The sequence below is a fragment of the Pan troglodytes genome, chromosome 13, assembly GCF_028858775.2.
Source record: "Pan troglodytes isolate AG18354 chromosome 13, NHGRI_mPanTro3-v2.0_pri, whole genome shotgun sequence".
Taxonomy (NCBI): domain Eukaryota; kingdom Metazoa; phylum Chordata; class Mammalia; order Primates; family Hominidae; genus Pan; species Pan troglodytes.
In genome coordinates this window covers 88,626,672-88,649,893 of record NC_072411.2, presented here as the reverse complement: position 1 = coordinate 88,649,893, position 23,222 = coordinate 88,626,672, and the positions used below count along the sequence as shown (strand labels likewise).

Sequence of the window (23,222 nt, the reverse complement as noted above, 5' to 3'; positions counted from 1 at the left end):
TTATTTTGGTATGAATCTATTTATGTCTACTTTTCAGAATTACAGTAAAATAACTTTTAGACTGATCTCTCAAATATATTTTTGAAAGCCTCTCTCTTACCCCCAACTCAAACCACCAAAATCATGTTACAGGATAGGAAAGCACATCTAAAGTGTCCATCTGTCTTCTTTAAAAGCTAAGAAAGTTGTGTTATGATACCTTAAAAGCAAAATCCAGATTTTCTTAATTAGCTACTAGTGTATGTCTTAATGCATGTGACAAGCAACAGTTAAATGGCCTTTTAATAAATGATATACTATCTAATATCCAGGGACCTCACTGGTAAACACAAAGTAAAATTAGTTCATGAATTACTAATTAGCCCAACAGATAAAAAGGGTTATTTGCAAAGGATGTTTCCTTCCTATTACCCTGTTTTCCAGTCAAAAGGAGAAAAAGGCACCCTTTTAATCCTATACCTTTTAGTTCCCTCTACAAGCTCATAATCTTCTTAGTTGTGTAAGATAAGACAGGCTTTCCAGGTCTTTCACAGATATGAGACTTAGACTCAACCAAACAGACACTACTATAAAAGTTTTAAATCTCTAGAAAATGATGCAAAGAGGCATGATGGATAAGAAATTATTCTCATGGTGTTACTCCACATTCAGCAATAGCAGTTCCAGCAACAATAAAATCCACTAGTTGTTCTTTTGTTAGCTTCTCTTGGTTCCTGCTTATTTTTTCAGATAACTGTTAAGTTACCAACATCCTTCCAATAAATTCTTGTTCTGTTAAATTTAGCTAGAGTCTATTTCTATTACTTTTCATGAAGAGCCCAAAACTTGCATGGAACATACACACAGGCAACCCACCATATGGAAGTGGAATAAATGGTAAGTGGAAATAAATGTGTTCCCTGCCTTTAGATAGCTTATAGTCTACTCAGGAAAACAAACATACTATAACATCAGTAAGAAAAAAAGAAATCAACAAAAAATTCAGCTTAATAAAGAAAGAGAACTGTACTCAGTGCACTAAGACTACCAGTATGGCAGAACCTGACCTAAAAGGTGAATGGGAGAGGAAAGGACCATTTTACAAAATATTACTTAATGCCAAGCATTTATAGTATCCCCAAGCACTTTACTGTAAAATTTTTATTGTGATTCTAGAGCTAGCTGAGGTTTGTTCTTTTTTGTAGGAAGGAATATAGTTACTATTCTATTTTTTCAAAGGAGAAACAGACTATGCAGCAACCAGCCTAGAATATTTCATACAATTACAGACTTCAAATGTTGATGCAACAATCATCTGGGGCTTCCTAAGGCTCAACTAAACTTTCAAACTCACAAAACTATCAAAGGCCATATGAAGCACCAATCTATTTGCAAGGATATAGGACACAACCACAGCCTTCCAGCAGGACAGAACCAGACATACCTCTTTGGTGAGAATCCTTACATGAACTTTCCTATACAGCTGTCCACCCAGCTGTCCAGAGTACTTCTCTTTGCCCCGCCAGGTGACGGCTCAGATATGAAGAAACAAAACCTGGTAGACACAGGAGTCATTCTGGCTTCAAAGCCTCTTGCCCCCAAGAAATGATATCTTTTGCAACAACTCCATAGCCATAGCTTCCAGAGTCGCCACAAAACACATGCCAGTTTTAAGTCACTATACTCAAGGAACCCCAAAGCTATGACATCCCTATCAGGTACTTAGTCTATTTATAGTTTCTCCCAATCCAAATGCAACTTAACGTCAGGGGCCATTTTTAGCATAAGCAATGATACCTAGTCACTTAGTCACTCAGATACTCAGTAAGTCAGACTAGAAACTTAAAGGAAGACCAAACTGGCATGCAGAATAGAAAGTGGTTTTAATAACCATTTTCCAGCAGATGATTATTGATAATATTCCATTTTAATATCCCTATATGTGTTATTCAGTTTAGTTCCCATTATGCTATAGTAACAAGCATCCCCCAAATCTGAAGTAGTTAAAAAGAACAATAGATTTTTTTTTGTCCACACACATATGAGTAAGAGTCTAAGCTTTATGTCTTCCTTACCACAGGCCTCAGGTTGACAGAAGTTCTACCATTTCAACTATCACTATTCCCTGTGACATCTGGGAAGGGGCAGAATAATGCCCCAGCTCTTAAACCCTGCCACCCAGAAATGACACAATTCTCCTTATGTTTTATGGGCCAGAAAAAGTCACATGGGCATACCAAAGGTCTTCCCAGAAGTTTAAAAAAATGTGAATAATGACAAAGTGTTGTAATATCTCCCACATCATATAATTACAGCTAATTTTCTTGAGACTATTTCATAAACTAAATTATTTCCCAAATATTAAAAACATGAGGACAGGGCACTTTTAAGCACTAAAATCTGTTCTGGGCTCAGAAACACAATAAAGTAAATAAACTAACCAATTTATACTCTTCCCTGGAATGTATTATACAATGTAGAATGGCAGGTAATTTTCCCAAGGTAATGTTAGAAAAAATGACAGAGGCTAGATTTGAGCCCATGTCTGTCTAACTACAAGGCCTATTCCTTTTCATGACACCATGAGGTTTAACAAATAATGGAGTGATGAAAAAGAGTCAAAGAGGAAAGTCCACAATAGTATCAAGAAGTTTAGGAGGGATAAAAGGATGTGATCATTTCAAGCAGACAAAGAGCAGAAACTTTAAGGAGGGAATGGCCAATGGGGTGAATTGTAAAAGAGCAGTCCAAAAAGATGAGGAATCATAAGCATCCACTGAAGCTGGCAAATAGGCTGCTGTCAACAATCACAGTTAGAATCACTGCTGGGTTGGGTCGGTGCCACAACCCAACAGTGATTCTATTGGATTGAAGCATGACAAGTGATGAAGACACAATATGTATTCAAAAATCATGGATGTAAAGGAAAGAAGAGAGAAAGATGTGACTGACTAAGAAAAGATACATGTTCAAGGGAAAACAGTTTTTGATTAGTTTTTCAGGGAAAAAACTTTAAACACACTTCAAAGTTGGGGAAGAAAGGAAAAGGGAGAATGTAGCAGGGATACAGAAGCAAATGAAGGAATAGGGAGGGTCTCTAAGAAGGCAAAAGGGAGGAATAGCGACATGACACAGCTCATGTTTACTGAGCCATTTCAACATGCCAAACCCTGTCCTAAGCACTTTAGAAGTCTTCACCTATATGTAAATTAACTCTTGCAATGTAATCCACACCCATGGAGCAGGTTGATGAGAATACTGCACTAGGGAGATGAGGGTAACCTAACAGTAACCCGTGCAACGTCAACAGCTGGTAACTGGCAGAACCAGGGTTTGAGCCCCAGGGAGGCTGCCTTCAGAAACCCCACATATCTGCTCAGCTTCTGTCTCCCTTGAGATAATAAAAAAGAGAGAAGACATTTGTATTGTAGGGATGCTTATATGTTTGGGCTAAGATGGGATGAAGAGTTCCTTGGGAGAGAGACATAAAGAAAGTTTAGCAGGATGCGATAAGCTATAAGCATTTCTTCCTTGAAACTCAATACCATATAGTTTAATGTGGCTATTTTAGATATACATTTTCTTGACTGGATTATTTAAATCTATGTTGTCCTCTTACATTCAAATAAACACCATTTGAATAAAAATACTAATGTAAAAAAATGAAATCTTAATTGTTTTTCCACTGGGGAGGTCTCAGAAGTTATACAAAAGGATTACAGAAATATCATAAACAGGGACAAAAGATATACACATACATAAGAATATATGTATTATACATATACATAAGAATATATTATACATATACATAAGAATATATGTATTATACATATAAATATATTTATATACATCTATGACCACTAAAGGACTTTAGTTATTTCCTTACTATACAAAAACCTCTTATCGTACATTCATCTCTTCAATTTATTCAGCACTAACTTGTGCTGGGCACCAGACAATATTTAGGCCCTGGAGTTTCAGCAATGAACAAAGATAAAAAACCGTCCTCATGGAACTTACATTCTAATTGAGGGAAAGAGACATTCACTAAAAACAAATAAATAACATGTAACAATGTAAGTATTACTGGGAAAAATAGAGAAGAGGATGGAAGTACAAGGTGAGAAGGGGGAGTTGGAATTTTAAATAAGATGGTCATCACTGAGAAGATAATATCTGAGCAATTCTCAAAATGATGGTGAAGCAGATACTCAGTGGATATTTAGGGAAAGAATGTTCCAGGCAGGAAACACAGCCCAGGCAAGGGTGAGGTGGGAATGTGCCTACTGTTTATGAGGCACAGCACAGCACAGAGAATCAAAGGGAGGAAGCAGAGTAAGCTCATTGTTTTAATCCCCTGGTCATTTTGGGCTGGCTCCTGCCCTCTGAAAAAAGCCACAGATCCTGTCACGTGGCTCTCTACACCTAGTATTCTGTCTTCAGATTCTGGTAATCACTGCCTTCAGGCCTAGAGGTCACATTTTAACTAGTGCTGATATACGATCAATCCCCAGGTACCTGCACAGTCCTCTGTAAATAGTCAAATTACCCCAATTTAAGTGTACCATCTCGTTCCTGGCAGTGCCCTAATTCAGAAATCTAGGGCAATAGTCCAGGTGGGAGACAGTGGTGGCTTGGACCAGGATATTAGCAGTGGACTGATAAGAAGCAGTTAAATTTTGACCTACTGACAGATTCAATGTCAAACATAGCTCCAGATTCTGGCCTAAACACTGAAAGGATGGAGTGCCATAAACTGAGATTCATTTTTTAAAAATCACAAATTAACAGAAAATATGTGCAAATATACTAAAAGTAGCTCACAGGAAAAGGGATACTGAAGGCTTACAAACAAATATGAAGACACTCAGTCTTACTGTTAATTAAAGAAATGCAAATTAACATAACAGATACTATCTCCTCCTATAAAACTGACAAAGATTTAAAAATATGCTAATAAATGAGGTTGCTATGGGTTTCAAAACATAACTGGAGGGGTGTAAACTTCTGTGAGGGAAAGTATATAATACCTAACAAAACTTTAAATATACATACATTTTGATCCAAAAATCTCCTTTATCATACAGATATATTCACATATTTGTACAAATACTTGTGTATAACATTTTCACTACAGCAGTGTTCATAATAAAAGACTGGAAATAACCAAAGTATCCACTAGTAGAAAATATAATTTAAGCAAATTAAGTACACATATACAATAGAATAGTATCAGTGATTTACAAAAAAATGAGGTAAATTCATATGCCGATAAGGAAATATCTACAAGAGATTTCTATTGTTAGAACGGTGCAGGGAGGCATCAGATTTTTGAGTTGCCTTTTTTTCAAGGATGCATACATATATAGAAGTAAGAAAATTCTAGAAGGATAAAAGAAATTGTTAAGAGTAATTGCCTCATGCTGGGCACAGTGGGCCAAACCTGTAGTCTCAGGACCTCAGGAGACTGAGGGGGGCAGACTGCTTGAGCCCAGATGTTTTGAGACCAGCCTGGTCAATATGGCAAAACCACATCTCTTTAAAAAAAAAAAGTACATAAAAACTAGCCGGGCTGGTGGCACACCTCTGTAGTCCCAACTCCTCGTGGGGCTGAGGTGGGAAGATCACTTGAGCCTGGGAGGTGGAGGCTGCAATGAGCCATGATCACATCACTGCACTCCAGCCCGAGTGACAGAGCGAGACCCTATCTCAAAAAGAAAAAAAAAAAAAAAAAGTGATTGCTTCTGAGAAGACTGATGTGAGTTGTATGTTTCATTGTACACCCTTTGAGACTGTTTAAAATTTGTTTTACCATGTGCAAATATTATTTTCAATAAACAAAAAATTATCTGAAGCAATAAATTATTTTGCAATACACAAAAACCTACAGTGTTAAGTACAGAAACATCTCAAGAGTTCGACCTATCAAAATCTAAACTGTGGTTTCCTTTTATTAGTTCTCATATTTTGTTAGACAATAAATGCCCTAAAACTATCATATTCTGAGTCACAGGTATTTCTCCATTTATGGTAAAATTGGGCCTTTTTACAAACTCTTGGAGTTTTCCAAGTATTAGCCATATATGGAAAAATACAACAACAGAGTTTAATGTAGATAATTTCAAATGGAAAAAAAAAAACCCTGAAAACATGTGCATGTGATCTGGTTCCCATTAACAGCTGGCTTAATGACTAACAACCATTTTGGCACTGATCACAATGTCAAATGGAACAGTCCGCATCATGATTCCTGTTTCACTGATATATTTCCCAGAATCAATATATTTTAGTACTGGCAGGAAATAACAATATGGAAAAAAGGATTAATTTTGTGCAGGTTTATCTTAAAGCACTCTGTCAAAGCCAGCAAATCAGAATCAATAAAAAATTTTGCAAGACTATCATACTAGAAGAATGTCACACTATTTCCTTAAGGATTATCTAAGATTTCACAAATATATATAAATATACCAATATAAATGTGTACAGAATTCTGCATATTTTATTTCACTGGCAAAAATGTAAAACTTATTTCTCATCTTACACATGCTATTTTTCTCCTTGCTACCACAATCCTGACACTGAAAATTATCCCTAAAATTCTCCTGTTACCAGAACCATAATACATAATTTTCCCAACAAAGTCTTGATAAGTGTTTACGTCACCTAAGTCTACCTGAATGCAAAAGATTCCTCCACTGCTTTTTTTTTTTTTTTTTTTTAAGATGGAGTCTCCCTCTGTCACCCAGGCTAGAGTGCAGTGGCGCAATCTCAGCTCACTGCAACCTCCACCTCCCAGGTTCAAGAGATTCTCCTGCCTCAGCCTCCTAAGTAGCTGGGATTACAGATGTGTGCCACCATACCCAGCAAATTTTTGTATTTTTAGTAGAGATAGGGTTTCACCATGTTGGTCAGGCTGGTCCGGAACTCCTGACCTCGTGATCTGCCCACCTCAGCCTCCCAAAGTGCTGGGATTACAGGCGTGAGCCACTATGCCCAGCCTCCTCAACTGCTTTTTATAGCACAGCCCAAGGCTTGGATATATTCATGATCAGAGATTTGATCTTCTATAATAGTGAGTCATGCTTCAATTTGGTTGACAGAGAAGCAGCAGAATGCCTTTCTGTGCCTATGAGCTCCCTATTCTCAGAAAAGGTACAAAAACATCCTAACAGGTTTACCCCAAATTTCTGTGGGTTGATATTATCAGTTTACGGCAGAAGACATCTGAACCAATGGAAACACAACGTACTTTTAATACTTTCATCTACCACAAAAATTGTAGGAAAAAATCATATAATAAATCGTTTGTCTTTATATAATTTTCCCTGTGAAGCTGAGGTGCTTATCTATATAATTGTATTAAATGGCTACCTTTAAACTAAACCAATTGCAAAAAAAAAATCAAATGAAATCAATGAAAAGAAAATTGTGCATCAAAATTTACCTGTTGCATCAAATTCAATTGGCTGGCACCGGCGGGTAGAAGACCAGTCACATTTGAGGACCTGCCCTCCTTCCACAATCCCAGGCTGGGTGGTGTTTGCTTTGGGAGCTCCCACGAGAAGAAACATCCGGCTAAAATACAAAAGGGGCAGACCAAAGTTTAAGTGAAACAAAGTGTAAGCAATATCTTCTGATTTATGAGGAGCAATCATTCTCTTGATATTATCTATAAATATTTTTTAAAACCATTTGCTATTCACTGAGGGCATAATCTTCATTATTCATTTGGTACTCTCTTGCATGCATACATTATTTGATATAGTTTATTTTTCCTGATAACTTTATAAGGCAAGTTCAGGGTTACATTCATTTAGGAATTTATGCAGGTCAATCATACACTTTAAATATGTACAGTTTATTGTATGTCACATATCTCAGTAAAGCTCTTAAAAATGTATGCTGCCTAGAGGCAGGAAAGTTTTGTTTTGGTGTTCTGGTGTGTGTGTGTGTGCATGTGTGTGTGTGAGAGAATTACTACGCATTTTCTATATTCTGAATGTTGAGCAAAAAAAAAAATTTTCTAAGTAAATTATTCCAAAGTATAATTATAAATATTATTATTTTCCCATTTAGAAAAATTATCTTGCATTAGAAATATTGCTGTAATTTTTATTTTATTCTATTTTTTTTTTTTAAGAGACAGGGTTTTGCTTTGTCACCCAGGCTGGAGTGCAGTGGTACAATCATAACTCACTGCAACCTCCAACTCCTGGCTCAAGCGATCCTCCTACCTCAGCCTCCTGAGTAGGTAGAACTATAGGCATATGCCACCATGCTCAGCTAATTTTTTTTTAAATTTTCTGTAGGGGTGGGGTCTCGCCACATTGCCTAGGCTTAATTTTTTTAATAGTTGACTATTTAATAAAAAATTTCTTATCACAAGATTAATGTAATCAATTCTTGGTCAAAGATTAGGACCACTATTCAATTTCTTTGTCATTAAGGTAAAATAAACCAAAGACACAATAATCAGGAGTAAAATTTTTAATTCTAAAGAGATGTTTTCTTTTGTTGTTTTCTATTCATTCATAAAAGATATAAAGTGAGTGTTTCCTCTACATAAAGCAAGGTCCTAAGTGCTAGAGATAACAGATGAATAAAACAACCTTGGTTTCTGCCTTTTTTTTTTTTTTTTTTTTTTTTTGAGACAGAGTCTTGCTCTTGCCACCCAGGCTAGAATGCAATGGCATGATCTTGGCTCACTGTATCCTCCACCTCCCCGGTTCAAGCGATTCTCCTGCCTCAGTCTCCTGAGTAGCTGTGATTATAGCCGCTGCCCACCACCATGCCTGGCTAATTTTTGTATTTTTAGTAGAGACAGGGTTTCACCATGTTGGTCAGGCTGGTCTCTAACTCCTGACCTCAGGTGATCTGCCTGCCTTGGCCTCCCAAAGTGCTGGGATTACAGGCGTGAGCCACTGTGCTTGGCTGATTCCTGCTCTTAATGGAGGAATTTAGCTTACATTCCCTTAGAGGCAAGAAACTAGCCAATAAATAAATTACTATTACAAGTCCTACCAAGTAAGCAAACAATTAGCTGAGAGAGATTTTTGGGAATAGGGAGAGGAGACCTTCTTTAGACAGAGCAGTTATCTCTAAGGATGAGAGGGGAAAGATTTCCTCTAGGTAAAGGAAAGTCTCTCTAAGGAAATCATCTTTAAAGAATGGGGAAGAAAGTTCTCTTTTAGATAAAGTAGACAGAGAAGTTATTTCTAAGGAACTCACCACAACATTAAGATGTACAGGATCAGAAGGAGGGTGCCTAGGAGCATTTGTGTATTGAGGATGGAGGGGAGTGGGGGGTGGGGATGAGGGAAGTGGAATGAAGAGATGGAGGGAATATGTGAGGCAGAGGTAGAAAGACCCTGGCAAGAAAGAATTGAATCTCCAGGAGCTACAAAGAAAGGTATGGCTGAAGGAGGGGGCAAGCCGGGAGTGGCACAAGATGAGGTCAAGGAACCTGGCAATAACTAAGTCAAACAGGGCCTTTTGGCCATGGTTAAACTTTGTATTTTATCCCAAGGTTCATTTGAAGCCACTGAGTTTTTTAAGGAGAAGAATGAAATCATCTACTAAAGAAAACTAAATGTTATGCCCTATGGGGAAAGCATTAAGGGAGAGGGAGAAAAAAATGGAACAAGGAAAGCAAAGGACTGGCCGCAGCTCAGGGAGCAGGTGAGTGTGATCTGCAGTAAGAGGGTGGGTGGAAAGATAGGTGACAGATGGAAAAAAACATCTGGAGTACAACAGCAATCGCTGGAGGCCTGAATATGAGAGAAAAGACATTCAAGAATGCCACCTAGATTTCCTTCTTGAGTGCATTGATGGGAGAAAAGCCTAGAGAGCAGAGAAGCAGAAGGCAGATTAAGTACTTACAGGAGTTCAAGACTAGCCTAGGCAACATAGTAAGACCCCCATCTCTACAAAGAATAAAACAATTCACTGGGTGTGGTGGCATGCGCCTGCGGTCCCGACTTTGGGAGTGGAGCTGGGGTCCTGAGACAGGAGGATGGCTTGAGCCCAGGAGGTTGAGGCTGCAGTGAGCTGTGATTACAAGTGCTACAAAGTAAGCAAACAGCCTGGGTGAAACAATGAGTCCCTGTCTCAAGAAATAAAATAAAATTAGTATTTACACAAAAACCATGAATTCAATTATTAATATGTTTGTTTGAGATATCTGTGAGTCATCCAGTTGTAGTCTGAAGCCCTGCCTGAGACAGTATGCTGTATCAGAACACAGTTGGGGTTATTCAGCCAGGGGAAGCGTCGAAAGAAGAGGGGCAATGAATGAGTTCTCAGGGACAACAACATTTAGGAGTCAAGAAGAGAAAGAAGATAAAGTAAAAAAGATTTTTGTCTTTAATCTCAAGAAACTGATTGAAATATAGGAGGAAATAAAGCAGGATACAGGCAGACAAAAACAGTCCTAAAATGCTATCACCATAATCATTTTGTTTCATTAAATACTAAGTCACTTAAATTATTCTGGCAAAGGAAACATTTACAATTGCTTTTCACCTTTTTGTGAAATTAGAACGAATGTACATCTTAAATATGGAATGCATTCACTTGAACTTTTAAAATCAATTTCTTATTCTGGGTAGTAGCTGCCAAATCTCATCTACAGTAGACAAAAGCTGGCTGTACGAATTGCAGGGTTACAAAGAATCCTGCTTTCTGACACTTATCTTAAAAATCCACAAATTCAAAATAAAGACGTAACTCCCAACCAAACCACGCCCTGTTTAATAGAGCTTCATGCAGTCATATTTGGCATCAGTAAAACACCAATGTTGGCTCTCTCCCATCACGGCAAAATGATTCTGGATAGAAAATGAACTTAGTTTTCATTCAGCAAAAGTCTTTCATAAGAAAAAAAGAGGTTGGGCACAGTGGCTCATGCCTGTAATCCCAACACTTTGGGCGGCTGAGGCAGACAGATCACTTGAGGTCAGGAGTTTGAGACCAACATGGCAAAACCCCATCTCTACTAAAAATATAAAAATTAGCCAGGCGTGGTGGCATGAGCCTGTAATCCCAGCTACTCGGGAGGCTGAGGCAGGAGAATCACTTGAACCTGGCAGGTGGAGATTGCAGTGAGCCAAGATTGCGCCACTGCAGTCCAGCCTGGGCAACAGAGGAAAACTCTGTCTCAAAAAAAAAAAAAAAAAAAAAAAAATGCTATGAGTAAGAGAGTCCCCACCTCCCATAACTAAGAGAGCAGCTCGTCATCAAAACCCCATCGGTTCTTTTTCTAGAGCAGAGTTGGTTAACACAGTGAAACTCTGTGTGTGTGTGTGTGTGTGTGTGTGTGTGTGTGTGTGTGTGTGTGTATAAATTATAATATGTAAATTTATTACATATACAATTTTTTTTCTACGGGTCTAAAATTTGACCCCAAAATCACACAACTACCTCTTTTCATCAGAATTAAATGATTTTTGAGTGCATACTAGAACAAAAGAACAGTTCAGGTAAGTTTGCTTTTGAGGGTCAATATCTTGAATAGTGCTTGCTTGGGACATTGCCACAGTAGCCCTAATGAGAGTAATACAAGCACAGGTATGTACACGTTCTTAGTGTTGTAGATCATACCAGGTTCTACATCAGGATAGGAGAACTGGTTCTCAAGCTTTGCCTGGAAACCTACAAGCAAAAATCACTTCTGGGTTGTCTTCAAATAGTAGCTCACAGCAGTGGTCCCCAACCTTTCCTTCCCTGGACACAGAGGGGGATGCTTTCCGGATGAAACTGTCCAACTCGGATCATCAGGCATTAGGTTCTCATAAGAAGCATGTAACCTAGATCCCTTGCATGCACACTTCACAGCAGGGTTCACACAATACGGTTTGCTCCTATGAGAATCTAATGCCACCATTGATCTGACAGGAGGCAGAGCTCAGGTGGTAATGCTCACTCTCCTGCTGCTCACTTCCTGATGTGCAGCATGGTCCCTAACAGGCTATGGACTGGTACTGGTCCATGGCCCGAGGGTTGGGGACCCCTGTCTTACAATATATTGTATAACTTTTTGGTCAAAACTATTCTGCCTACCTTATGATAAATTGCTTCTTTGAATGTAGGGTACTCTAATTCATCTTTTGCACCTGCTACATTATAAGAACTCAAGAAAAGTTTAAATGGACAGTGGAGTAACAAAGTAAATTCAATAGCTATGTCTCAATCTTAAAGTAGCCATATATAAATAAGTCATTTCCACTACGTCTGAAACCCTCAAAAATGCAGAAAGCATCCTCTATTAAACATCCAATTATTTAAATTACCCTTAAAACAATTTCCTTGTGTAACATCTCTACTTAATTTTGGGTTTCAGATACTTTCTTTACTTGGCACTATAAGACAGAGAGAGCTCGGAAGTTATTAGGAGAAAGCCTTCAACAAAGACAGAGAAAAAGAGCCCAGTAGGAGCGTTCTCTGAATGAAAATACCACTCTATTGGCAGCACATAGCATGAGTTCCTTGAATAAGACCAGGAACAAGCCTGTTGCTTTTCATCAGGCTATCTGCACATTACAGGCATGAAATGATGGTAATCAGGTGTACAAATATGGATGTTCATTAAGTTTTCCTAAGCATACCTTCATGTGCAGACTTGCATACTGGTGAAATGCTACAGAAATGGCAGAATAATATAAAAGGAATGTGTCAATATCTACATGCTAAATTTGTGAGGGAAAAAAGCTGATGAATGAAGTTTTTCATCCAAAATGCCATCTCGATATTAAAGTTATCATTAAGATATTTAAGTTTTTTAAAGAGAACAATGAAGAGATAGAGAAAGTAAAATGACCTTAGACATATGTTAAAGTCTTACGAGGAAGTTGTGTAGTGAAAAAGAAATACTTGCATAGAAAACTGGGTACAAGGTGATAAAAGATGCTATATAAAAAAATTAAGGAATAAAAAGCAACACAGGCCAGGCACGGTGGCTCATGCCTGTAATCCTAGCACTTTGGGAGGCCAAGGCAGGAGGATCACTTAAGGTCAGGAGTTCAAAACCAGCCTGGCCAACATGGTGAAACCCCATCTCTACTAAAAATACAAAAGTTAGCCAGAAATTGCTTGAATCCAGGAGGCGAAGGTTGCAGCAAGCCAAGATTGTGCCACTGCACTCTAGCCTGGGCAACAGAGCAAGACTCCATCTCAAAAAAAAAAAAAAAAGCAACACATACTACAAAAAACAAAGTTAATAAAACACTCCATAAAAATAATTGTTACTTGAATTTCATCTAAGAATGACTAATGAAAGTGTACAACAGCTTAATTAGGGTAAGAGAACTGACAGACCAGAAAAAAAATGTTTGTGATCTAAGCAGCACTATCTAATGGAAACAGTTTGGAATTAAAATTTACAAACACTGCAAATCAATTGAAGGAGTAACTTTGAATCTCTGTTCCCTTCTATCGAATGGCAATAACAATGCTCACTGTAATTACTTTAAAAAGAAACTTTCTGAAGGTGATAATAAATAAATGCAAACTTAGAAAATCTGAAACACCACGAAAATACAAGATGATGGGATTTAATTATCATCTTTGCCCTGAAAACAATTGATGCCATTAATAAGTTATTCCCTAGAAGAGTAGAAAATGTAAAACTTAAATTCTGTCTTTAAAAGGGCTTTTCTTTCCTCAGTGTTTTCAAAGGGCCATTAATGGTCAAGTGATTAACTCAGATGAAGAAGAAAAAGAGAAAGAAGGGTAGAAAAGCCGGCTTAAACATTTCTTATCAATGGTGGCGAGGTGGGGAGAATACACAGGGTGAGGCAAGGTTGACAAGAGTTTTCACTGATTAGCAGTGTAAATCTGAAGCTGAGTGACTTAATTTCCTATGCCCGCAGCTCTCTCCTGATAGACTCCATTTCCCTCCAAAAAGTATGTCCAAGAACATCATCAGAATCCCCATCCTCAACATTTTTTTTTTAATGACTGGAAACACTGCCATTAAATAACTCTCTGGGACTTCAAAATTAAGGTTTACATCCATGCCAAGAAGTGCTAAAATATAAAGGATTGAGTTTGGGAGAGAGGACAGAAAGATGGATGGAAAGGAAGAAAAGAGATAGAGGAAAGGAAAAAGAGAGGAAGGACAAGAGACAGAAAAAGAAAAAAGAGAGAGCGATATGGAGGGAGAGGTATCAGAGGAGGCAGTGAGAGGGAGACAGACAAGAGGCTCAGAGGAACCAATCAGGAGGATGGCCTTTGGATGCACTCCCTGTCCAAATTGTACTTGAAGGGCAGTTGATTCATGGAATGTGACCTTGACAACCAAGGAGGGGCAACCTGCCAAACAATGACAAGTCCATTTTTCAAACCCTCCAAATAAACTAACTTGTTTGTCTGCTTTCAGCACTGACCTTTCTAAGATAAAGCATGTTTAATATATTTAGCTGACTCTGAGTTGACCAATGAGCCTTCACCAAAAGGAACTTCTGAAAAACTATCATACATGTATATAGAAATAAATGTGTATGAAATACTACTGAATGTTATTTCAAAGCTACAATTCCAGTTTCAGATTTACTTTTCATTTTTTAAAAAATGCTTTTTTGAATCAAAAGAAAAACAAAAATGCCAGTCAACAACTACCGTAAAACAGAAGCAGTAACTACAATTTCCACATATTTTCCCTTGTCTTTCATAATGTTCTATGAAACATCATATGTCCTTAATCAGAAGTAATCAATATAGGATTTGCTTTCTAAATAACAAAATTATAGCCTAACTTTATGTCCCCTAATATACATGTATATTATTTATGATGAGAAAAATCAACCAAAATAATCAGAGCTACTCTGAAGTTTATAAAAAATGAGCTGGCATCATTTTGTAAAGTGTTGTGAAAAGGGTTAAAATGGTAAGAGTATAAATGGTACATGAAGTTTTAAAAATACACACAGGTTGGGACAGATTGCAAGTGACCTTAATCCACGTTAAGCGGTTTGGACTTTCTTGCTGGCAACGGAAGCTTTATTATGAAAATTTTTGCAACAGAATACCAGGATGAAAAAGGATGTTAAAGAAAGATAAAATGAATAGAAACAGACAAGATGTTCTGCACGTTTAAGAGCCAAATGATGGGCAGAGGGATGGGGGAGGACCTGAGTGCCACTGACTACGCTTGTCATAACTATACTGAAATAAGGAGTAGAAAGCAGAGATGGAATCAAGAAAACCTTAAAAAGGAAGAATTTCTAGGAGCTTCTGCCTGTTGACTAATCACTGACTGATATTAAGGTGGTGAAGTAGGAGAAACACAGAAAAAATAGAACATGAGAGGGAGGAATATGAAAGTATTTCCAAGGTGACAGAGAAAATGATGCCACCATTAATAGAAACAGAGGTGCAACTAACATTTCTTGGTGAAGACTTTTTAGTCAAATTGAGTTAAGACAGGCTAGTCAACGAGAAATGATTCACAGGCCAGGCCACTGGAATATCAAGTCAGAGATCTACTTTTAGATTTAAGATACAGCCAGGGCAAGAGTTTTATTTAAAAGGCTTTCCAGATATTGCAAACATGAAGTTAGGACTGAGAACCATTGCAGGACCTTCTGCTTCTAAGGCATACACATCTACACATTGCCAACTGTAAGATAAGGCTCCATTAGCGTTTAATGGGGGGAAAGGCAAGAATCCAGTGTCATTCATTATAGCATTATTTTAAAATAAAGAAATACATAAAATGAGAACTGTATAACATATATTTGAAGAATGAATTTTAAAATTGTTCAGTTATTTTAAAAATTCAATATTTGAATTAAAAAAAGTGGGATTTGAATTTTACACCCTGTCTTCAGATCCTTCCCTTCCTTACCTTCTACTCACACCAACCTACTCAAATAACTAGACTGCAAACGGTTCTGCCTCCATTTCCTCCTCATCTGTAAGAATGAGTATATCTGCTTCCCCTTACTTCCCCCCGGTGGTGTGGGCTATAGAATGAAATGAGATATAAGTGCTTAGCAAATTATAAAATATGTTTACCAAAATAAGATGTCATCATTATAATTAAACATAGGATGTAATTTTTAATTTTTCCAATTAGTCTCCACAAGAAAAGTATGACTCTAATTATTAGCCTGCATACAATCTTTAAATTTTATGTAAGTTTTACAACATAGCATAAATAAATGCTTATAGAAAAAAAAACAGAATGCGAATGTTTTTTCATAATTTTGAAAATCACTATATTAGTGAATTTTTACTTTGAACCTGACTCATTTCTGGAGTGATTTTTTGAGGGGCCGCCTTAACATTTTGCTTAGTACTTTGTCCTTCCCTTTAATAAATATTGATTCATTAATTTTCACAACAAAACTATGAACTATGCAGATAATTCAATAATAATTTTCTATAAAGAGAAAAATTAGGCATAAAATAATTCTACAGCTTCCCCAAGGTATGTGGACACCAAAACTGGAAAAAGCTACAGGAGTGGACGTCACAACCACTGCTCCTCACAAATCCTTCTCCCCTCAGAAGAAAGGCGCTCTTGAATTGACAAATACTTTTTCATTATGTGGCTTTTTTTCTTTTAAAAGTTTGTGGTAATACCAAATAACAATAAATCCAACTGGTAATATTGGAAATGGCATCCCAAGTACCTTGGATTTCAATGCTTGTTAAATTTAAAGTGCCCTTCTAGAAAATTCAGCAAAAATTTACATAACTTTTTGTTAAATCTGAAAAGCTCAGTAAGTAAAAACCTGCGTTTATATACGTTTTGTTTAAAAAAAAAAAAGAAAAAAAACTCAAGGTTGGTTTCCATTTTTTAAGTTACCTATACCTAGAGCTCTGTAGTCTATCGGTAACAAAGTTGCTGATGAATATTTCAAAATATTATATGCAACCAAACCCAAGTTCAATTTTACTTTATCATTAAAGGTCTATGAGTGAAGTCATGTAAACCTGTGAGGTCATAACACATTCATTGATTATAATGACTGGCCAAAGATTAGTCACCCTGGTTTGTAATCAGCAGTAGCAAATATCATGAAGAGTTCAACATCACTGCATTTTTCATGGAAAAAAAAAAAAACACTTAATCAGCCTCTCATTTATCTTACACTAAATTCAGAGCACTGCTGAAGAATTAACAGTAACATTGTAAAACACTGCCATCAACTTTATTTTGTTGTTGTTATTGTTTGTTGTTTTTGATTTTGTTTTTGTTTCTGAGACAGTCTCTCTCTATCACCCAGGCCACAGTGTGGTGGCACAATCTCCATTCACTGCAACCTCAACTTTCCAAGCAATCCTCTCATCTCAGCCTCCCGCAGAGCGAGGATTACAGGTGTGCACCACCATGCCCGGTTAATTTTTGTATTTTTTTGTAGTGACAGGGTTTCACCATGTTGCCCAGGTTGGTCTCAAATTCCTGAGCTCAGACAATCTGCCTGTCTTGGCCTCCCAAGGTGCTGGGATTACAGGTGTGAGCCACTGTGCCTGGCCTGAAGTATTTAAATGCTAATTTTTGACTGAAGACATATATTTTCAAAATCATTAGAATTTCTCTACAAATTATATCTCACATTGAATCCTTGGGAGCAACTAAAATGTTCTGTCTCATGAAGGTATACACTTGAAAGTATCTGGAAACAAAAATGTTTAAAGATAACGTTTGGTATTCACCCCTGTGGTTAAAAACAATAAATAGAAAGATAATGCTGACTAAAATGACTAAATGGAATGTGAAATTGGTAAATGTTGCCTAAATAATGATTATTTTTATCATGTTGGAAAATCTGTGCTCCAGGTCTCACAGAAAGCACTGTAACTGCTAACAACAAATAAAACTAAGCTTGCTACATAAAATAATGTCTCCACTAACAAAGTTTCCATTAACTGCATCCAATCTATGTATTGCTGCAAAGGTTGTTACCAAAATGAATGATACTCAGTAACATTCAGAAAAACACTAAGACTAAATTCTGCTGAGTGTCCTAACAGTCATAGAAAACCATTGAGACCACCCTCAAATTAGGCATGTGTGTAGTAGAAGATGGTCCTATCCCCGTACTAACCGTCAAAATTTTCCTCCACTTCACCCCGAAGGGATATCTTATACAGAAAATATGGAAACAAAAATATGTTGTTACAAGGTCTAAGCGTTTAGAAGGCACCCTAAGAACAGTTTCTCTCTTGAAAACAAGATTTAAACATCATTAAAAAAACTGTCAACATTCATTAAAACAGTACTCCTAACGCTAACATGGGGGTGGGGTGGTGAGAATGATGTCAGCATTCAGTAAAGTCGGAGACAATTTCTAACACAATAATGGCAATAACTGTTAGAAATCCTGACGGCCCTTGCAACGCGGAACGTTGGCAACTTGAAAACATAACTGAATTATTAAATACTGCAGTATTCAAATGACCTGCAGCGAGTGAAAACTCAGCAAACACCCTTGTTCCTTCTGAACAATGACCTAAATAGTGAATCACTATAAAAAGAACAGATGACACATTCAATTCATCTGTTCAACCTCAAATGTGCAAATGTCTGACAGTCCCAGAGATAAGACACAATGAATTCAATAGGACAGTATGGTCATTTTAAGTCATCAGAATGTCTGCAAAAGGAGTGAGGAGAAACAGAATGAGACAGAGGCGGAAAGAGTGGGGGAGGGCTTGTTTAGGGAGACTGAAAAGGACGGGCGTTAAGCCTGTAAAGCAGAAAAAGGTTACCAAGAAGCCTAACTGGTAGAGGAGAAAAAGAAGTTCGGGGATGATATTGACCAAATCCTCGACACTGGCACAGGAGGCGGGGAGTCCGGCAAGACCAGCCTTTGTTGATTTGCCACTTTCCCCGATTTTTAAGCACAGGTCTGCTTCAAAGCTCTCCCGCTGCCCCTAACCAATTTTAAGAGGTGAGAAGCGGGGTGTAACTGGGTGATGGGTACCAAAGGGAGTTCATTTCCCCAAATATTTCCTCCACCCAGGATATAAACCACTCTGAGGGGTAGCATGGGTGAGACAGACAGACGCCGGGATCTCTCGGAAATCAATCCCAATGGAGAAACGCTGGGTGGGTGCGCGCGGTGGGGGAGGGGGCCGGCTCCAGTTCCAAGTGCGGCCACTTACGAAGACGCGCTGGGCACGAAGAAATCCACCGCGAAGCCGAAGTAACTTCCCTCGGGGCCAGAGTACTCGGCAGGACTGTCCACGTCTAGGTTGAAGGCGCGGCACAGAGGTAGCAGGAGTCCCGAGAGAAGAAGCGGGAGGCCGCGGGGACAGAGGCGCAGCCGTCGCCGCGGCGGAAAAGCCATCGCCGAAGTGCGCGCGGGACGCCAAGCCGGGAGCGGTAGCCACCTCCCCCCGCCCCACCGAGGCGCCCAGTGCCCGCGGCCCGCCGCCTGCGCGCGCCCAAACTTGCCGGCCGCTCTCTTCTCGGCTAGCCCGGGACAGCTCCGGGGCAGGCAAGAGGGCTGAGCTTCGGAGCGACCGCCAGGGACGAGGGGCGCAGAGCGCGCGGGGCGGGGACAGCAGCGCAGACGGTCCCTTGCTTCCCTCCGGCTCCGCCGCTCCACGCAGCGTCTGAGGCTGGGGACTGCCGGGGTGAGCGCCGCACCTCGGGCCTGAGAGCCGCGGCGGCACTGGGAGGAGACCTGGAAGGAGGAGGAGCCGGCCCGGGAGGCTGCTGTGGAGCTGGAGGAGGAAGTGGGGGAGGAGAGGCGCCCTTCTACAGGGGAGAGCTCAGCGTACTTCCGTGAGTGCAGTCGCCGCCTGTCCCGAGACCTGGGTGTCTGTGCAGGGGCCCCCAGCTCCTGAGCCTGGGTCAGCGGTAGCGCTCCTGGACGAAGGCCTCAGGCTGAGCACCGGAGGAGGCGTGGGGGCGGGGGCGGGGAGACACGGTCCAGCGTCCCAATCTACCCGCGTCCACGGGAGTAGCAAGGGCACCCACGTTCCCTTGTCCCGCCGGGAACTTCCGTGCGACTGTTGTTTAAAAATGAGGAAAGCTTTTTATCAGTTTCTCGTGTTTCTGCTGCTTAGCCTGGCAGGCTCTCACGAACGAAACCCTGTTAATTAATGGTCGTTAATTACACTCCATTCCACAAACACTGAACTTAATTACGGATTTCCAGAAAGCCAGCATAGCCTCTTGCAAGTGAGGTATGTAAAGCTTAACTTAGTAGTCAAAGAAAGGATTCGCAGGGAAAAGAATTGGCAGTGATCGTTTTAAATCAAGTCAGAATAATCGAAGCCTTATTCCCAGTTTGTTAGCTGCGGTCGTATGATTTAGAAACACTGATTTGTTGATTTAGGATGTTTGGATAGACATAATTTCACAGCTGGAAGAAGGACCGCACACCGGTGAAATAAGGCCCCGCGTGCTTGTTTGCCACTGGTGTGTTTCATCAAGCCTTGACAACACTGGACTGAGAGAGAGGGCCTTGAGGACAGGAACCTTGACCTTTTTCTTAGTGTTCTTATTTCTAGCACCTTGCCAAGCAGATAGTAGTCGATCAATAAAATGTCCAATCAGTGAATGAATAGCAGACGAAATGAGCAAAGTGCCCAGAGAAGTGACTCTTCCATATTTCAAGTGTTTCATGTGCTACAGAATCTGTTGAACAAGATGAAGTTTAAGTGCATTGTGTGGACTTACAACTTACAAGTAAGTACTGGAACAGTAATTTCTGTTTTCCCAAAGTAACTATTAAAACTCAATCATAATGTACATTAATAACTATCAAATAATCCTGTGAAAGGATATGTATATAAATGAAAGTGAAATGCCTAATTCGAATTTGTAATATTTATTGGACCAGGTCCAGGTGCTCATGCTGGCAATCTCAGCACTTTGGGAGACTGAGGCAGGAGGATTGCTTGAGACCGGGAGTTCCAGGGGAACATAGGGAGACCTCATCTCTACAAAAATTTAAAAATTAGCTGGGAGTGTGGTGCATGCCTGTAGTCCCAGCTATGCCGGAGGCTAAGGCAGGTAGATAGATCGCTTAGGCTCAGGAGTTCCAGGTTACGATAAGTCATGAGCCTGCCACTGCACTCCAGCCTGAGTGACAGAACAAGACCCTGTGTTTAAAAAAAAAAAAAGGCCGGGCGAGGTGGCTCATGCCTGTAGTCCTAGCACTTTGGGAGGCTGAGGCCGGCAAATTGCCTGAGCTCGGGAGTTCGAGACCAGCCTGGGCAACACGGTGAAATCCCGTCTCTACTAAAATACAAAAAATTAGCCGGGCGTGGCGGCATGCGCCTGCAGTCCCAGCTACTCAGGAGGCTGAGGCAGGAGAATTGCTTGAACCCGGGAGGCGGAGGCTGCAGTAAGCTGAGATGGTGCCACTGCACTCCAGCCTGGGCCACAGAGTGAGACTCCATCTCAAAAAAAAAAAAAAATGCATTAAATATTTCCATTTTTAAATTTGACTAAAAGATATGCAGCAAAACCTTTGGCATGTTTTACAAGGCATGGTCTAGCATCTGCCTGAAAGAAATTACTGATTGAGAGAGGAAATCCTACACAAATCCTTACACATAAATGCAAATACAGCTTATTTCTCACCTTCTTTCCTAATACACCAAAGAGGCTATTGATATGTATGCATAAACCCAAAGGGTCTTTTATATCTTAAAAACATGACAACCAGTCTACCTGGAAATCCATCCAGGTAAGGAAAACAGAAGAGTTTAAACTCTGGCTAGATCCAGTAAGTCTCCCACTCCTCAACTTCTGATCGCAGGACAGGGGTCCGACAGACCAAGGTGGAGTGAAGAAATGTGAGAGGACCGGGGAAAAGAAGAAGCCCGCGAAATGACAACACATGTACACCCACCAAAACTTGGGTGAACAACACACCCCCAAATAGGGCTACAACTTACTGAAAGCACTTATTGTTGAGCCATTCTTTATGAGTTTATTTTGAATGAGCAGTCTTGAAAATCAAGGAATTTGTTTTTTTTAAAAAAAGCAAATAGTCCAGGCACTGTGGCTCATGCCTGTAATCCCAGCATTTTGGGAGGCCGAGGTGGGTGGATCACCTGAGGTCAGGAGTTCAAGACCAGCCTGGCCAACACAGTGAAACCCCGTCTCTACTAAAAATACAAAAATTGGCCGGGCGCAGTGGCTCACTCACACCTGTAATCCCAGCACTTTGGGAGTCCAAAGTGGGTGGATCACGATGTCAGGAGTTCAAGACCAGCCTGGCCAAGATGGTAAAAGCCTATCTCTACTAAAAATACAAAAATTAGCTGGGTGCAGTGGCAGGCACCTGTAATCCCAGCTACTTGGGAGGCTGAGGCAGGAGAATCACTTGAACCTGGGAAGCAGAGGTTTCAGTGAGCCAAGATCGTGCCACTGCACTTCAGCCTGGATGACAGAATGAGACTCCATCTCAAAAAAGAAAAAACAGTAGCCAGGCATGGTGGTGTGTGCCTGTAATCTCAGCTACTCAGGAGACTGAGGCAGGAGAATTGCTTGAACCCGGGAGGCAGAGGCTACAGTGAGCCGAGATATTGTGGTATTGTGGGCCACTGTGCTCCAGCCTGGGTGACAGAGCGAGACTGTCTAACAACAACAAAAAGCAAACATACATTTCAATTAGGAAACTATGAAGCAGACTAACCCAGTGGCTTTAGAAACTTGGGGTTATAAATGCAGGCATCTCTTTGTGTGACCATGCTCGAGCAGCCACTCACACAGTGCCTTGCAAATTGTATTGTAGAACATGTCAGTTCAGCTAGTGCTGATTCAAAATCCACATTGCACCTGGTACTATGTGCATGGGACAGAGAAAAGAATGTTTTAGTCTACGAAAGAATGGTGATGCCCCTCCCCTACCCCCATGACACTACTCTTTGAACTACATTATAACAGTTTTCCAACTTAAAAGAACTTCTGTGTATACATTAAGTATTCATTGAATATAATCCTTTTCTTAGAAAATAAAATATTAGTAAAAATAATTTGTACTTTGAATTTTATCCTCTACTACCCTATACTTTAGTAAAAATCTTGATTCCAGTGGTTTCTGTAAAATAAAGCACCTGGGTTCCATTCCTGGCTTTGCCAACTACTAGTTGTATGACCCTGGGGAAATCAATCCAACCAATCTGTGCCTCAGTTTTCTTATCTATGAAAGGGAAAGGGGAGTAATACTATGTCTATCTCTTAAAATTGAACAGTTCTTGTTGCCATTAATACTTTTAAGACTAATAGTTTAGCATGGTAGCAATAATAATTTTTTTGTTTTTTGAAACAA

At 39.6% G+C, this 23,222-nt stretch overlaps 1 protein-coding gene across 4 annotated transcripts in view; it reads right to left on the bottom strand.

Annotated features, from left to right (window-relative positions):
• The window catches only part of ITGAV (integrin subunit alpha V), a 93,106-nt gene extending 71,767 nt beyond the window's left edge, over positions 1–21,339 (bottom strand). For 2 of the 4 annotated variants that reach the window (XM_515967.8, XM_054679966.2), the window contains exons 1-2: positions 19,093–21,339; positions 7,427–7,557 (exon numbers count right to left, since the gene is read on the bottom strand). In XM_515967.8, coding sequence (XP_515967.3) covers positions 7,427–7,557; positions 19,093–19,277 — 316 coding nt within the window. In that variant the 5' untranslated portion in view covers positions 19,278–21,339. Of the gene's footprint in view, positions 1–1,423; positions 1,535–7,426; positions 7,558–19,092 lie in introns of those variants that run through there. The other 2 variants (XM_063791326.1, XM_063791325.1) reach the window with 2 other exon arrangements.
• Positions 21,340–23,222: the final 1,883 nt, after the last annotated feature.